Source organism: Larus michahellis, chromosome W (genome assembly GCF_964199755.1).
Source record: "Larus michahellis chromosome W, bLarMic1.1, whole genome shotgun sequence".
Classification (NCBI taxonomy): domain Eukaryota; kingdom Metazoa; phylum Chordata; class Aves; order Charadriiformes; family Laridae; genus Larus; species Larus michahellis.
Genome location: NC_133929.1, coordinates 14,190,937 through 14,208,279, shown reverse-complemented (window position 1 = coordinate 14,208,279; position 17,343 = coordinate 14,190,937). Strand labels below are relative to the sequence as shown.

Sequence of the window (17,343 nt, the reverse complement as noted above, 5' to 3'; positions counted from 1 at the left end):
CCCACCCATAATCCAGGAGAAAGTAGTCAATGATCTGCTTCTGCACCTAGACGCACATAAGTCTATGGGGCCGGATGGGATTCACCCAAGAGTACTCAGGGAGCTGGCGGGAGAGCTCACCAAGCCTCTCTCCATCATTTATCAACAATCCTGGTCAACAGGGGAGGTACCAGATGACTGGAGGGTGGCTAATGTGACGCCCATCTACAAGAAGGGTCAGAAGGAGGATCCGGGGAACTACAGGCCTGTCAGCCTGACCTCGGTACCAGGAAAGATCATGGAGAGTGAGCTCTCACGGCAAGTGCAGGGCAGCCAAGGGATCAGGGCCAGCCAGCATGGGTTTAGGAAAGGGAGGTCCTGCTTAACCAACCTGATCTCTTTCTATGACCATGTGACCCGCCTTCTGGATGCGGGGAAGGCTGTGGACGTTGTCTGTCTGGACTTTGGTAAGGCCTTTGACACCGTCCCCCACATCATTCTCCTGGAGAAGCTGGCAAATCATGGCCTCTTTGCTGGGTTAAAAACTGGCTGGATGGCCGTCCCTGGAGAGTTGGGATTAATGGGGTGAAATCCTCTTGGCGGCCAGTCACCAGTGGTGTCCCTCAGGGCTCAGTGTTGGGGCCAGTTTTGTTTAATATCTTTATCAGTGATCTGGATGAGGGGATTGAGTGCACCCTCAGTAAGTTTGCAGATGACACCAAACTAGGTGGGAGTGTTGATCTGCTTGAGGGTAGGAAGGCTCTACAGAGGGACCTGGACAGGCTGGATCAATGGGCCAAGGCCAACTGTATGAGGCTTAATAAGGCCAAGTGCCGGGTCCTGAATTTCGGTCACAAGAATCCCAAGCGATTCTACAGGCTTGGGGAAGAGTGGCTGGAAAGCTGCTCAGCAGAAAAGGACCTGGGGGTGCTGGTGGACGGCCAGCTTATCATGAGCCAGCAGTGTGCCCAGGTGGCCAAGAAGGCCAACAGCATTCTGGCTTGTATCAGGAATAGTGTGGCCAGCAGGAGCAGGGAAGCGATCGTGCCTCTGTACTCGGCACTGGTGAGGCCTCACCTCGAGTACTGTGTTCACTTCTGGGCCCCTCTGTACAAGAGGGACATTGAGGTGCTGGAGCATGTCCAGAGGAGAGCTACCAGGCTGGTGAGGGGTCTGGAGACCAGGTCCTATGAGGAGAGGCTGAGGGAGCTGGGCATGTTTAGCTGGGAGAAGAGGAGGCTGAGGGGAGACCTCATTGCCCTCTACAGCTACCTGAAAGGAGGTTGGAGAGAGGTGGGTGTTGGCCTCTTCTCCCAGGTGAATAATGACAGGACCAGAGGAAATGGTCTGAAGTTGTGGCAGGGGAGGTTTAGATTAGATATTAGGGAGAATTACTTTACTGAAAGAGTGGTCAGGCACTAGAACAGCCTGCCCAGGGAGGTGGTTGAGTCACCATCCCTAGAGGTATTTAAGAAGCGTCTAGATTTGGCCCTTCAGGGCATGCTCTAGTGGCAGAGATTGTAGGGGGGTTTTTTTTGTGTGTGTATGGTTGGACTCGATGATCTCAAAGGTCCTTTCCAACCTTGAAGATACTATGATTCTATGATTCTATGAAAAGAGCCTGGCCCCATCCTCCCGACACCCACCCTTTAAGTATTTACAAGCATTGATAAGATCCCCCCTCAGTCGTCTTTTTTCCAGACTGAAGAGACCCAAGTCCCTCAGCCTTTCTTCATAAGAGAGGTGTTCCAGTCCCCTAATCATCTTGGTAGCCCTTTGCTGTACCCTCTCTCCAGCAGTTCCCTGTCCTTCTTGAACCAGGGAGCCCAGAACTGGACACAGGACTCCAGATGCGGCCTCACCAGGGCAGAGTAGAGGGGGAGGATGACCTCCCTCGACCTGCTGGCCACACTCTTCTTGATGCACCCCAGGATGCCATTGGCCTTCTTGGCCACAAGGGCACATTGCTGCCTCATGGTCATCATCCTGTTGTCCACCAGGACTCCCAGGTCTCTTTCCACAGGGCTGCTCTCCAGCAGGTCAGCCCCCAACCTGTACTGGTGCATGGGGTTATTCCTCCCCAGGTGCAGCACCCTACACTTGCCCTTGTTGAATTTCATAAGGTTTCTCTCTGCCCAAATCTCCAGCCTGTCCAGGTCTCTCTGTATGGTGGCACAGCCTTCCGGTGTGTCAGCCACCCCTCCCAGCTTTGTGTCATCAGCAAACTTGATGAGGGTGCACTCCATCCCCTCATCCAGGTCATTGATGAATATATTCAACAGCACTGGACCCAGTACTGACCCCTGGGGAACACCACTCGTCACTGACCTCCAACTAGACTCTGTGCCCCTAATCACGACCCTCTGAGCTCTGTCTTTCAACCAGTTATCTATCCACCCCACTGTCCATTCATCTAACCCACTCTTCCTAAGCTTCCCTATGAGGATGCTGTGGGAGACCATGTCGAAAGCCCTGCTGCAGTCAAGGTAGACCACATCTACTGCCCTCCCCTCATCTCTCCATCCAGTCATGCCATCATAGAAGGCTATCAGATTAGTCAGACATGATTTCCCCTTGGTGAATCCATGTTGACTACTTCTGATAGCTTTCTTTTCCTATACTTGCCTTGAGATGACGCCCAGAATGAGCTGTTCCATCATCTTTCCATGGATGGAGGTGAGGCTGACAATATCTGTCTCCCGGGGGTGTTTGCCAGTGCCATCTCTCTGCTCCTGATGAATGGATATGGGGACCATAAAAGAAAAACAGATGAGCAGTTGAAGAAAAAGGTGTGGCAGGTCACATAAAATTAGGTTGTATGGATTACCACCTGGAAACAGGACATTCCCTCAGCCTGCTCTCCATCTTCTGAGGTGGAAAATCTTTTAAAGAAGCTCACCAAAGGTAAAAGATAGGGAACTACTGGTAAAGTGGCTTCAATGGAGCTTGATGTGCCAGGCAACGCATGTGGCTCAGGGATAAGGAAGAGATGTGAATTACAAAGCTACAACTCTGATGCGTGCATAGTCCCAGACTTCAGGACTTCTTGCATGCAGGCATAGCCTAACCTCTGGCAGTGCAGGAGAGGAGATGCTGAACTCTACCAAGATTGCTATCTCCTTATTTACCCTTAACTCTCTTCCTCAGACTTTTCTGGTGGGCAACTGAACCTCCTCTTTGCAAAGCACTTCCAAAGAAGAAGGAAATCATTTTCCACAGCATTGTCATACCAGTGTGAAACCAAATTAAGCTGAAGGCAAACAAGTCTTGCTTGATTTCGGCACCTAAACAGGCCAGGATCTGGCTAGTACCTGGGTTGGAAGCTTCCTGAGAGGTTTTGGCCATCAGCAGAAAGCACATAATTCTGATCAGTTAAAGGGAAAATAGCTAAATGCCAAATAGTTCGTGAGACCTGGGGCTGTGCTTGTCACAGATAAACCCTGCCAGCTGCAGCAGAGAGCTAATGAGTGTTAGAAATGGCCTGGATGAAATAAGAAATAGATACAGACTTTTGTCCCAAAGGAAAACAGGGCTTAGAAACTGTGGAGAGGCCATTCTGCCCCTATCATCATTGCTGAGCTGATGGAAGGGAATAAAATTAAATAGATCATAGTGCATGAGCAAGGCACTGGTGTTTTGCTGTTTACTGTAAATGAGTGCTTGGACATTTTGCTCTGAAGCCAAGCAGATAATTTCAGAGCCTACACGTTGAGTAAGGGGTAGAGAAACAATGCAAGTCAGTTGAAATATAAGTCCAAACCTTCCAGCTGCTGCTGTCACATCCCCCAAACAGCAGACTGTGGAATTTGGATAATGAGGTGAAGTCTCTGTGCTCAAAGAGCAATTAAGACTGGCTTTGCTATCTCTTGTGCAACCCAGGGGGGTGAAGGCTTGTCCGGCTATCACAGGATACATAAATGACGGGGTAGTCTTGGGGAGCCAGGACAGCCCTGCTTTTCGTCAGCAGAGACAGTAAAATCAAGATAACAGAGACTTTGTGTAGCTCTCTGTTTCCCTGAGAGGCTACCATGCCCGGTAATTGACCTTTGCCTCATTACCTGTGAAATGCATATTAAAGTTGACACCCCTGTATATGCTAATGAAGATTTTAGAGATCATGCTAAACATATATGACTATAGCACTCGTCTCTCCACCCAAATCATACTGCACATCACCTAGGGGAGGGAAACCTCGTCATTTTGGGGATAAAAGGATGGAGAAAATGACTGTTAAATTGGGAGAGAAGAAACCTGATACCTGATGGACCAGTCGACAGGCTGTGTTCTCTCCCTCCACCCCAGGCAGGGATGCCTTTCTGGGTAAGCGCTGCGCCTTTCACCCTCTGGTGAATGTTACCCCGGGTTGTTGTATTATCATTATTTTTGCTAGCAATATTAACCTTAAGTAATTAGCGCTACTGTAGTCAGTGAATTTATCAATGGCAATCTCAAATCTGCTTCTGTTGCTCTCAATAAAATAACTGATTTTGATTATTTGTGAATCTGCTTCAGTGAAAGTCCTTTGGTGGGACTCTGATAGTAAATCAGTGAAAGTCCTGGGACTCTGACAGACAAATATCGAAACTACAGTCCTTTTAACACGACACAGACAAAAAAGACACACTGCACATGCCTCCCTCAAACATACACAAACAAATTTGCTTGAAAGCACAAACACAGACAGAAGCTTTAGTAGATTTGTGAAGTCTTGCATGCAGAAAACACTGTAATGGGATGAACTGCAAATTCTCCTATAAATCTCTCAACACCCTCTCTGCAGGACATTGTACCCTTTCAACTCTAAACCACTTTGGACTTTGCCTTTTTATTTTCTTTAGTCAAGGAACTTTCTGTATCTCTTCCATAAAATTCAGTAGGACCCCAAAACCACCGTGAAGTGTTTCTTGGTAGAGACAACATTGGGCCTGTGTAGTACACTGCGTGCATCTTTGTATGCCTTCCTTTATGGACCTTCCTCTGTCCTTTGAGACAAATGTGGGAGCAATGGAGCATCTAAGCATCACTAATGGTGTGCAACTAGAGTAGCAGGAGAGTAATTTCCTTTTAAAAAATGTTACTCCCTGTACAACCTAGTGGGACTTTGAGGCTGTGTTTATCATAGGTTAACCCTGCCAGCTGCAGTGAGAGTTGTCTAGTGAGAACTAGAGATATTGTGGATAAAATAAGAAATGGCTCCAAACTTTTTCTCCAAACCACAAAACAGACTTGAAATCTTTCTCTAAGTTTGCAAAACTTTAAGTCACTGATATCTACAGACTATTTTTAGAGATGAATATGAGACAAGGAAAAATCATCAACAACAGGATAAAAATAATAGAAAATTCTATCATCAGTTTAATTGGGATTTGACATGTTCAGAATTTAACATGGAGTTATAGCTTACATCCCTAAAATCATATTGGACTATCTAATCTATGGTGAAGTAGTTTCTGTATCATCAAGCTAAATTTGGACAACACAAAGGTCAATGAGAGTTTTTAAGATACTCTTAATAGAGCTAGAGTTGCACTCTGATTTTTCAGAACGAAATACAGAATTGTTGCCTTTTTATCACATTCTATCAATTCCATCACTGCTGAAGTCTCTATAAAATGTCAATGGACTCTGACCTTATGATCAGGTATTTGAAGCTTCATGAAGCATTTTGTAGAAGGAATACCCCTATATAACATTTTGTAGCTTGACTATACACACATGCACAAACAGGCAGGAATGCAAAATGCAAAATTTTCCCATTAATTTAGACTGTTTCCCTAGAGAAATGTAGTGAGAATACATTCATTTCTAGTTCCTGTGAGATTAGGCAAATGTAAATAATCCCAGTTTTTATTTAAAAGGATTGCACTCTGTCTTGCTCCTAGTCCAATATGGGGATTAACAAACAAAATAAAACCAGCAAAACTAATAAGGGGCACTTAGCATTTCCATTTTGTTGGGTTGAGTGTAATTTGTGCCAAGCAACATTTTGCATCCTTACCCAAACCTAGATGGTCTGATAGTCTAAATTCTCACTCGCACACACTAAATGCTAATGCACCTACTTTCAGTTCAACTGAGGATCAAGACACAGGAAGGGTTAAAGACCAACAAAATCCAGACTCGAAAACAACGGAGTAAAAATGCTGAACAGAATCTGGTTGGGGGATAGAGTAAATTTTGGACTCCTAGCAGCACTGTGTTGTGGGAGAACTTACTGGAAAAGTCAAAGATTCATGTTTTAGCAAAATGCAGGTATTTGTCCCTATATAAAACACAATATCACTTCCTCAAGAATACTGCTCACCATTTCCAGTAAAAGCCTCCTTGCAAACTAGAGTTTCAAACAGCACTACATTCTTTCTTTAATACCTTGTCCTGGCACCAAAACTCCCCATAAGACAGAAGACAGAGGTGTATTCAGAGCATGGGCTTTGGGCAGACCGAAGACTTGTGCTGTGCAGAATTGCTGCTTCATTTTCCAAGCCCTTTTCTTCCCTCATGTCCCACCCCAATACACGGGTGGGGTATAATAAGCTACAACTTAAGTTTCTTTGTTGTTGAAGTTGACCTTTATCTTGCAGCCCTAATGAAGTCTTTTGATGTGCTCTTAAGATACACGGCCTCCTTTTTAGCATTTTGTTTGCTATGCCTGCTTTAACCAGTGGGCTCGTGAAGAACATAAGTTTTCATACAATGCCTCCCTTGGGTGCCGATTGTTCTTTTCTCCCATAGTTGCCCTTGAGTCATGCCATCCTGAAACATCACCAGCCCAGAAGCAACTTGTCAGTGGGGAATTAAGACAACGTGTCTTTCATGCCAATGATGAGTGCACCCGCTTGGCCCCTGCATTATGATCACCACTGATAGGAGCGATACAAGAGTGCAGTGGGTGAGAAAATATGAAGTTTGTGTGTGTTGGAGAGATAATTAGCTAAAATACAATGGGGAGAGAACCACTGGTGTGATGAATAATGTGGAATCAAACCACCCCTCCTGAAAGCAGCTGCTCTTAGTAAAAGAGTTTGAAAACCCTTCCCAGAAAGTCAGGCATGTGTTCTCTATTAGTGATTTGCATTTTTTTTTAAAAAAAGGAGTGATTGGGAGCTACATACCCTGTAGGCACACTAAGCAAATTGGCCAGCCTAATTATTATTTTTTGGTATGTCTAATTAAATAGACAAAAGGCCTTCCTTTCACTCTTGCTGTCAGCACAAGCTCCACTGGAATGTGCATAATGTCCCCTCATTCGCCCAGGCAGCTGAGCCTTTCCCTTTTTCCCTAGGAGATTGGCATTGACAACTGCCCATGGCTTATCCACTCCTACTCAGACATGGAGCCAGATTGTCAGATGGGAAGGGAAAGGGGGCAAATTGACCCAGTTCTGTTAAAAACCACCGAATGATTCTGTATGATGTTACATGCCTTTGTTGCAGGTTAGAAATGTGCCGTGGCCCTTGACAGCAGAACTTGCCATTATAGAGCCCATCAAATACTTTCTGCCCAGTGTTGGCCAAATTCCCCTGAACTTACTTTACAGGAACTCTAAAAGTGCAATATTTATCCCTGGGCTTTCTGGCGTTTTTCCAGCACTCAGCTCTTCTCCTGCTCTGCAATTACACGGCACCACAGCCCTTCCTTACAGAGCCTCTGTTGACCTGTCGGTTTCACCACTCCATAACATCAGCCCTTTAACTACAAGCTATGTACAAAGTCTTCCAATGACTTGAGTTACTGGAGAGTTTCAGCCTCACACTAATGCAAAGCCTCTGGAATCCAAAGCTTTCAACTGAAAAAAGAACACAATTTCAGTGTCCTTTGTCTGTGAGGCATTTTACTCCTTTTAAGTAGCTGTTGCTGGGGATTTCCACTAATGCCAGCACAAGGATAGTTGTCCCATAAATGAGGAAGCGTTTACATCTATGGTGGAAATTAAAGAGTTTGCAAACATCTAAGAGCCACATCATTACTAAATGACAAAATATACTCCCACATTTATATGATACATAACCACTAGTTTTTTTAATGCATATATGGGCAAAAGCCTCTCCTTTTTTTCCACAAAGAGATAGGGATAGAGAGGAAGAAAGCACCATGTCATTATATATATGCGAGTATATATATAAATGTACAGATATAAGAAAAAAAGCAAATGGTAATTTAGTCGGCATAGCAGACCATCTCACACTTTCTCAGTGAGCTCTGTGTTTGATCTGACAAACAGACCCCTATTAGAAGAGTAGTGTGAAGTATCACCACATCAGTTCTGGTAGAAAACCTTTTACGGGAAACACCCTATCACTGGTGATCTATTGAATTGTCACTTAGACAAGCCTTTCAAGTCCACTGTGCAGGATGGAAAAGCAGAAGACCAGCTTCTCATTTCACCTACACCTGTACAAATCCTGAATAACTCCTGAGAATGAGAGAAGTGTTCAGTTTCCACAACAGGTTTATCCAGATAAGCTGATAAAGGTGCAGAAAACTCTGCTACCTCAGAATTTACTTTTTCCAAAAGCAGAGTTGCTTCAGTCCAAGCAGAAACAACATGGTCAGCAAAACCATAAAATATCTGCTTTATCCTAACCAAATTAAACACCTCTGCAGCTCAGCCCAACTTAGGTCTGAAAATCCTACATTGCCATCATTGCTGTTAAACTTGAAGTCAGCACCTGATGCTTTACTTCTTAACAAGGCAGTTATTTGTTTCCCAGGCAATCGCTGGCACCTGCCTGCCTTTTAAAATCAAATAATAATTGAATATGAGGAAAGCAAGACAAAGTAAAGGAGATTTAATAAAGAGAATCTTTGCTGCAGAGGGAATTTCTTTGGCAGTGATTATGTTACTTATTGATCAGCACATTGCCTGAGAGAAGCCAGAGACAATTATACTTGGACTGTGTCTGAAAGCAATGCAGTCAACTACCTCCTCGGCTTTCGCTGTCTGCTGGTTTCACCTGGATTGGTCTGTTCATCTGTAAGAGTAAAGAGAGAACATAATTAATGGTGGAATCAAACATTCATATACAGAGGCTTGCTTTGTTTTTTTACCATGCATCATAGTTAACACCAGAATTTACTCCATGAGGGGGGAAAAAGCAATTAGCAAGCAAAGAAGTTACAACAGAGTACAGGCTGCTTCTTGGTCTGAGGTAAATCAGTGTCACCCCATTTACCTGACAGAGGCTCTGTTGAATCACACTGGGAGAGGGATCTGACTCATTTCACACAGGTCATAAAATTTTAAACATAACTTTTAAAATTTCTAATTGTTTCCTCCGGAAACACTACAGTGTCAGAGCAGAAATGCTTTGTCAGAACATCAGGATCAGTGAAACTTTAATTGCAAAGTTTTCTTGAGATTAGCATGATGAAAAGAAAATGGAAAAGTGAATTCCACCTCCACTGTTAGCTCAGTAGGATAGTCACCTGTAACATATCAGACTCCATTTCATACCTGGGGAATGGGATTTGGATCTGGTTTGTCCACATGTTGCAGGAGTGCTGGCTATTGAGATTTTTTGGTGGGGGAGAGGGTAGGATATGAGTCAAAACACCTCACTCTGTTGCTTTTTCAGGCATCTTTTTCCTTTCTCACATCAGAACATAAGCAAGTATAAAAACCTTGCCATCGTGCTGTGAATAGGATTTCTGTTCTCCAACTTGTCCCTCTCTCTCTCAACAAAAGCATTGGGAACCATCATTATCCCCAGAGCTGTTAACTCCCAGAATAGAGGGCAACAGACATACACGATCATCTTCAATGGTAGTGCCTAATATGATGTGGGTGTCTGATGAACAGGGGTGAGGATATACCCTTCCTGTTAATAGCTGGAGATGCAGATTGGATCAGAGCCAGCTGAGATTTTAATCTGAAAGCCCTTCCCTGCATTTTCCTCCATGTCATTTAAAGCAATCCATACACTATGCAGATGGACTACTCAAAATATCTTTCTGTGTGTGACCACCCCCAAGTAGAATGAAATTATCCTTTAGATTTGGAACCAAAGAAAGTGAAAGTTCAAATAGGCATTGCAAGGAGCAGGAATTCAGAAGGCAATGGGAATCTCCCAACATATTGCTTCCCAGTAAAATCAGACCCCAAATTGGCTGATCAGTGTCACGTGGTGCCTTAGGTGATATCGCCCCTCCCTTATTTGTGGCTATTCACAGTTGGGCAGCAAGGCTGTTAGGTTTTTTTTCTTTTTTCCTAATTTCCCTTTTTTTTTTTGAAAGTAGTTCATAATCATTTAGATTTATTCTAATTGCTCTGTGCACATATTTAGTAATAAAAAGTTATCAAGCTGTCTGACTGTCCTGGTTCTGGCGGGGATAGGGTTAATTCTCCCCAGGCTCCGGCAGGGACACAGGTATTCCATCCCATGTGAGCCATGCCCACTCTGAGCTGCCGGGGGAGGGGGCAGGAAGTGGTGAGCTGGGGCATCCTGGTCCACCGGACGGTTCCGTAATCGTGTTTGTATATTCCTCTATCCGTGTTATTGTTGTTGTTTCCTTGTTCCCTTTGCTGTTCTGTTAAATTGCCTTTGTCTTAACCCATGAGTTTTGCCTTTTTCTTCCGATTCTTTCCCGTATTGGGAAAGCTCGAGCGAGCGGCACATGGTTCTTTGTTGCCGTCTGAGGCCAAACCACAACACTGACAAGTAGATTAAGTAGAATGAACAAGTAGATTAAATGTACTTAGCCATAAACTGACTACAGTTAGACTTGCACTTGGGAAGAGAAGGATCTATGGCTCCAGACACTACTGAGCAATTTCTGCTCTCCATTATGCCTGTATCATCCAACAAACTCCAGACAGTTGAAGTGCTAAAACCAACAAAGAATCTGGTACTGGATAAACTTTGTATCAGCCCCTGCTTTTGCAACTGTAAAGACCTGTCACTCATACAGGTCTCCCAAGATATTAGCAGGGCCAGAGGTGATGTATTTAGCAGCAGCAGGATGGACATCCTGCCATAGGACTCCTGTAACCACATGTGAGCAGCTAGCTGTTACAGGCATTTAAAGATATGACATCACACAGGTGAGGAGGGTAATTTAGGTCATGTAACTCCAAATGTCTAAAAAGTGTAATTTTAAGCCATTCTTAAGATTGGTGTCTGAGATGAAAAGGATGAATGGTCTTTTGCAGTGCCTGTTCCTCTCCCCTGATCATAAAGGTAGTCTATGTAGATAGAATTAGGTGAGATTAACCCCATCTTGGTTCTCATGCACAGGATAATGAAGCCAAACTTCTCAGTTACTGTGCTTTAACTTCCCCCAGCTGCTCAACCACTGTGACTGGTTTGCATTTATAGCAGGTTGGTGTTGACACCATCTGTGTACCAAGGTCTGACTTCAGAGTTGTTAACTTTTGACAGCTGCACTCACTCTATATATTATGGGTTCCTAATGTAGACAATGGCTAATCTAAATCCAATGGTTAGAGGAGGGTGGTCAGAGGTCCCTGGTGCTCACTTCAAGATAGCCAGAACCTGCATCTCAAGCAGTCAGTAAGAGAAATAGTCACAGTAGACAGGAATTTATAGGAAGTGTGCTGCATACAGCCCTGAAAGGCCATGTCTGGAGTCCAAAATGGACACAGCCTTGCAATGCAGCTGTGTCCACCAGCTAACGTAGGTGCTGATCTGAAGCCTGCTAAAGGCCATGAAAATCCCACTGAACTCGAGTAAGCTTTGGATCTAGCCTTTAGAAAAATAAGACAGAGCTCTTCCTACTTGTTGTTGAGTTGGATGTGGTCAGTTTGCAGAAGGCAGAGGAGATCATCAGACCCTTTAGCAAAAATGAGAGGAAACTAATATTTGATTGTGGGTTGTTTTTTTTTTATATTGAGGCATGAGAAAAAGAAGACAATCCCCAAGAAAGAGAAAAAAAGAGGGAGGGAATGAGCATCCAACAGAGGGAGAAAAAACTGAGAAAATTAATAAGTAAAAGGCTAGTGTAATTTAATGTACACTATGATTTATACACTTGACAATTTCTTTATAGGCCAAAGAGAAAGTGCTGCCTGAATGAAGCCCATAATACAAATTGAGATCATCTTGACATGAAAGACACCAATTATAGAGAGAAACACTGAGAGAAAAATAATTAAGTTTCCTCTCTCCTTCTATGGAACTTTTTTTTCTTTATACAGGCACTCTGGGAGCAAGGAGCTGGCATGGGGAGCAGAAAAGGGATAAGTGCGGAAATAAAATGGCAGAAAGATGTACCTTCCCCAGTCTGGGGAAATGCTTTCTTGGGGAGAAGGGAATTCAGAGGTTCAAGCTCTTTGCTTATTCTTCAGCTGGGAATTGTCACAGGTTTAATGCAAAGAAACCAAAGTTTATACTCCACACTGCAGTCTTCTGAATAGTGGTTAGGGGAATATTGGTATGGACATATTTAATATCTGTCCTGTCTTGGTGGACCCTGAGAGTGTGATAGGAGAAAGAAGATTTGCCAGTCAGCAAATCTGATTAATAACATGGGTATCCACATGGGATCATAGGAACTACAGATGTGGCTGTGAGGTTTTATTGATCCCAATCACTAGAAGTCTTCAAAAGAGATTTAGCAACACAAGAAAAGACCTAGGTAGGTTGATCCAGCATTTGAACTGACAGATGGGCTGGATGAACTCTCCTCTAGGATGTGCTACGCTTTGTCCGTTGCAATTGTCCTTCTTTCTTCTGCTCATGGACACTCTTTGTGCTCTCCTTTGAAATATGAGCATGATTCCTTATTCTAGATTATCCCTGTTGGGCTGCCACAGTGAAAAAAGTATACTGTTTTACCATTAGTTAAACCAGAAGAAGTTTATCTCCTGTTTAGCCTCCCTCCTATCCTGTAGGACCTGACTAAAAATTTTTATTCTCTATATAAACTATGAAGATTCATGACATTATGGAACCAGAATGCTTGATAGTCATAAAACCATCATAAAACACAAAAATATGTTTATTGTCATTCATGATTCAGAGTCCAATTTGGCCACAAATTTACTTTGAAGTGCCTCACTCAACAGCAATGCCATAACAGAGGTGTGCTGAGGACCACTGAGACACAAAGGGATTTGGGTGAGAGTCAAAAAATTTAATTTGGGTTTCTGGTTACATACGACAGACCCAATTTTCAAAGGGGTGGCAAGTGGATGGCAAACCAGAGTTTTATTCATAACTGTGTTCCCAGCGTGGCCTCAGGCAAAGTCTGTCTCAGATTCCCTGTCTGTATTGGGAACTATGGGCACTGGGTACCACTACAGCTGTGAATTGGCCCCATTTCAGGAAGAGAAGTTGCACATCCTTCTTCCACAAATGCTATAAGCGCTTGGGTTGATGCAGGAGTTAGAACTTCAGGTGCATCACACTTCTCATTTTACTTTGATCCTTTCATTGTTCATCTCTGCTTAAAAACACCTTTACTATCACCTTTACACACCTTGGACAAGATGATCAAGATGATTGTACTTGTTATACTTCATACCCTTCATTTTGGCTTTTCCTTCTTTTTGCCTGAAACCAATCTATTCAAATAATGCCAGATGTCATCCCTTTACACCAACTTGCCACTTGCCCGACCTACCCCCACCCCAATCCTCCCTGCAAGTAGAAATGTGACATCATTTTTCATGTCCAATTACAGCCACCATGGTGCCACTGTTAAAAGACAGAGCTGGTACTTCTGTCAAAAAGGGTTCGAGTTACAAGAAGCGATGAATTACAGCAAGCCCTTTTTCAATTCTCTGCAGAAATGAAATGTCAGAGCTTGCTGCTGTATTTTACTCGGCACCATCAGCTACAGGCCACTGCAGGAATTAGACAGGGGACAGATGCTTTTCTGCATCATGATTTTTTTTTCCTAAGGTTGTCGTGTTCTCCCCCACCAATCTTTTACTGCTCCCCTGGCTTTGATATTAATTTAGAGCAGGTAGGATAACCTGGGAAAGAAAAGTAGGAAGCAGAGACAGCTGATTTCTCACTGTCTCAATCTTTCTTCCTCTCACTGTTCTTACTACCCTTTCTTTTCTTGTCTTGCTCACTTTTTCATTAGTCATTAATATAACTGATGTTTCTAGCCACAACTAAGGCTCTACTAGACTTAAGAATGAACAAATGCAGAGATAAAAAGAAGAAATGGAAAAAATAAAAAAGGATGAAGACACCCTGAATAGCTTCAAATGTGATTTGAGACAGGAAGGAAAAGTGAGAAGAGGAGACTACTGAAGATCATTGAAATGACGCTAATGTTTAGGAAGATCATGTTCAAGGCAGAAGACAGCTGTGTTGGAGATAATCTGCTGACTGTGTTTAAGGAAGAAGTCACTTCAGGAGACAAAAAGTGATTCTAGAGCTTGTATGGTCTATAAGACCATGGAAGATGACCACAGTGATCACCTATCTAATAATAGTCTTTCCACCTCTCCTTAGAAGACTTAAGAAACTTGAATACTCCCTGAGAACAGATTGGGGGGGTTGATTAAGGCTTTGTATCAAAAACTGCAAAGAGAGGTATTCTATTGTCCATGTTTCCTGAAGTTCCCAAAGAGCTGGTATAGTGTAGAAAGTAGAGGTGTTAAACTCTGACAAGGCCTGTTTCCAGCTCTACACTGTCCTTCTGGATGAATTTGGACATATCATTACATCTGTCTCTCTCAGCTTTCTTTTCTGTACAATGAAGATAAAGATACTCTAATGTACCATGAAGGTGGTTGATGAAAAAAATGTATCTAAGTGCTGGTGTTAAACAAAGAAATGTCCAGTCATTTCTATGCCTGAATTATGTGGACAGATATAATGGCAAATAACAAACTCTTCTTGATCAGTCGTGTTCTGTTGTGTCTGGTATTGTTCAGGCATCAGCCCTCTAAATCAATGATGAAACACTGCTGTGACCTAATCACAAAGGATAGGATGCTGATGTGAGCTAGCAGGTCTTAGCAAATGCTTGTTGGGCACTACTGCATCTTTGTAGATGCTGGCTAGCCTTCTGGAAGAAAATCCCATTCCAGGACAACTTGCTTCCTAAAGATGGCATGTAGTTCTTGGTGATCTCATGACATAGCTCAGATGTTAATTGGAGGTATGAATAGTTTAATAATTGCCCTGAAATTTCCAGAAAATATGGTTACTCCTTATTTCTTCAGTGGGAAAGTTTTTTCTGTTCAAAATCTCCCTCCAAAACACTAAGAGGAATTTCATTTTACCACTCCTGCCAACTTTTTGGGTGTCTGCCATGTACACAACAGTAATTCCTCTAAGTCAACACAGCTATTTATGTGAGTAAAGGTACTGGCAGGAATGTGTTTGTAGGAGTGGGTCATAACTTTTACAGCATTGAGCAAAATCTGCCGTGATTGAAGGCCCTAAGGAAATGCAAAGTATATTAGTGTCAAAGTTGGAAAGGCCAAGAAAATCACCTACAACTGAATTGTGTGTGTGTAATTGCAAAGTTCAAGTAAATCACTCTGTACCTGATTCTGAGTGACATAATTGAATTACAGTGTTCTAAACTAGATAGCCATAAGAGTGAATCCAAAGAAATCTCTCTCTGAAGAAAAAAAAAGTTAGGACCCAGGTCCTCAGCTCAGGGAAATTTCTATGAATGTTGCAAAACCAGGAAAGCTGCTTCAACATAGGTTAGCTACACAACCAGCCTTCTGTTTTTCTATATTGCAGCTGTAAGGCATAGAGCAAAAATCTGCTGCCATGGGAATAGAGGTAAATGCTGTGGTTACATGAATTGCCATGTGAATACACATTACTTTTGCGTGGGCACTGTGAACTGATACAATGTTGGATTAATGAAAGAATAGGGAGAGGAAATGTTTTAGAAAGTTTGGTGGAAAAAAATCACATTGGCTTGCCTTGTGGCAAGCACTCACTAGTAATGTATTGCATCTGAACTAACTATCCCAAACCTTATCTGGGTAGTGGACTCTTAATTCCTCCCTACCACCCTCTTCCCTGCCTGACGAGATGTGTGTCATAGACATATACACAAATATATGAGAAGACCTGAAATGGGAATGTATGAGACGAAAAAAAATCTTGAAGGGTCTGACCTTTACAAATCAGTCAATGCTCTGGTGCCTACCCCTGAGAATGATTGCTACCGGCCATCCCTGCACTTTGAGAGTATTTTCTACATATCATATAAAGCATATTATAATCCATCCATCTAACTATCAATTCATCTTTCCACTTGTCTCGTGTATATAGATGAACCTAGAGGGGGCATAAGTTCAGTTCAGGTTCATGTGAAGAAGTCTATGGTTTGAATCCAAAACTTTCTCCCTGCTAAACAGTTTGGGCTTGAGTTGAAGAAACTGCTGATCTTGTTAATAGCAAAATAAAGCCTTTCCAATACAACAAATCCTTTTGTTTGTACTAGGGAAAGCTAAGCATGTAGTGCTCAACCTCACAGTGCCTCTGGTTTTAAATGAAGTGGGGAGGTCTAAAGGGGAAACCCAGTCCTCGTCAGGTTTGAGGACAGCAAGAGGAACAAAACAATTGAGCTTTGTTGAGGAATGGCTATATGAGAACGGGCACGGCGCCATGCAGGACTGTCAGAAGTAAGCTATGCCTGCCTGCATGGGAAATTCCGAGTTACGCTGATAAGGAAGATGCTGAAGGTCGTGCTGACTTTGCTTAAGTCAGATAAACAACTTTGAGAAAGTAGACTGTGAGAGAACAGGAACAAACCTGGACCCAAGAAAATGCATGTAGGAGGAGTATGAATAATGTAATCTTTAGTGCACAGCCAATAGTTGTAAGACAAATAGGCATATTTAAGTATAAGAGTATAAAAGTCTGATGAAGCTGCAATAAAGCTGAAGCTTGCTTTATCACTCATATTGAGTCGACTGCTTGTTTCCCTCACTCATCGCAGAGCTTGGAACAACAAAGCCTTATTTTCCAAAATGAGAGACAGCACTGGGGTTTTTTGAGTATTTATATCTTATAAGTACTGTTTCATATGCATTTGTGCACATGAAGGAGACAGCAGGTGATCCCCTTAAAGCTTTTGGCAGTCACACAGTAAAAATTATGTTCGATAGGTCTACTTTCACCTGCTAGACTGTGCCACCACACACAAACCATGCCCTAAGGTACTGGTGCTCTGATCATCCAAATGGGTATTTATTTGCACTCGTGGATCTTGCCTGGCTTCTGCACTTGACCTTTCTTTCCTGGGAAAGAAGGGGACCTGGTGGATGCTGACTTCAGTTTGGGAAATGTGTCTGTAGTCCCAGATCCCTTGCATATGTGAGAAGCCCCTGGACATTCAGTGAGTATACTCAAGCATGTAAAGCGTCCCAGGATTGACCCACTGGTGATGCTAAGCTATATAAAAGGGTCTATTTGT

General features: G+C 43.0%; 1 protein-coding gene across 22 annotated transcripts in view; it reads right to left on the bottom strand.

Moving 5' to 3' along the window:
- The window catches only part of LOC141735446 (CUGBP Elav-like family member 4), a 788,748-nt gene that overhangs the window by 345,802 nt on the left and 425,603 nt on the right, over window positions 1–17,343 (bottom strand). For all 22 annotated transcript variants that reach the window (XR_012584735.1, XR_012584727.1, XR_012584729.1 and 19 more), the window contains exon 3: window positions 8,903–8,951. Coding sequence is in view for 13 of the 22 variants with exons in the window: in XM_074568250.1 (XP_074424351.1) it covers window positions 8,903–8,951 (49 nt within the window). In the remaining 9 variants the exon portion in view is untranslated. The remainder of the gene's footprint in view (window positions 1–8,902; window positions 8,952–17,343) is intronic.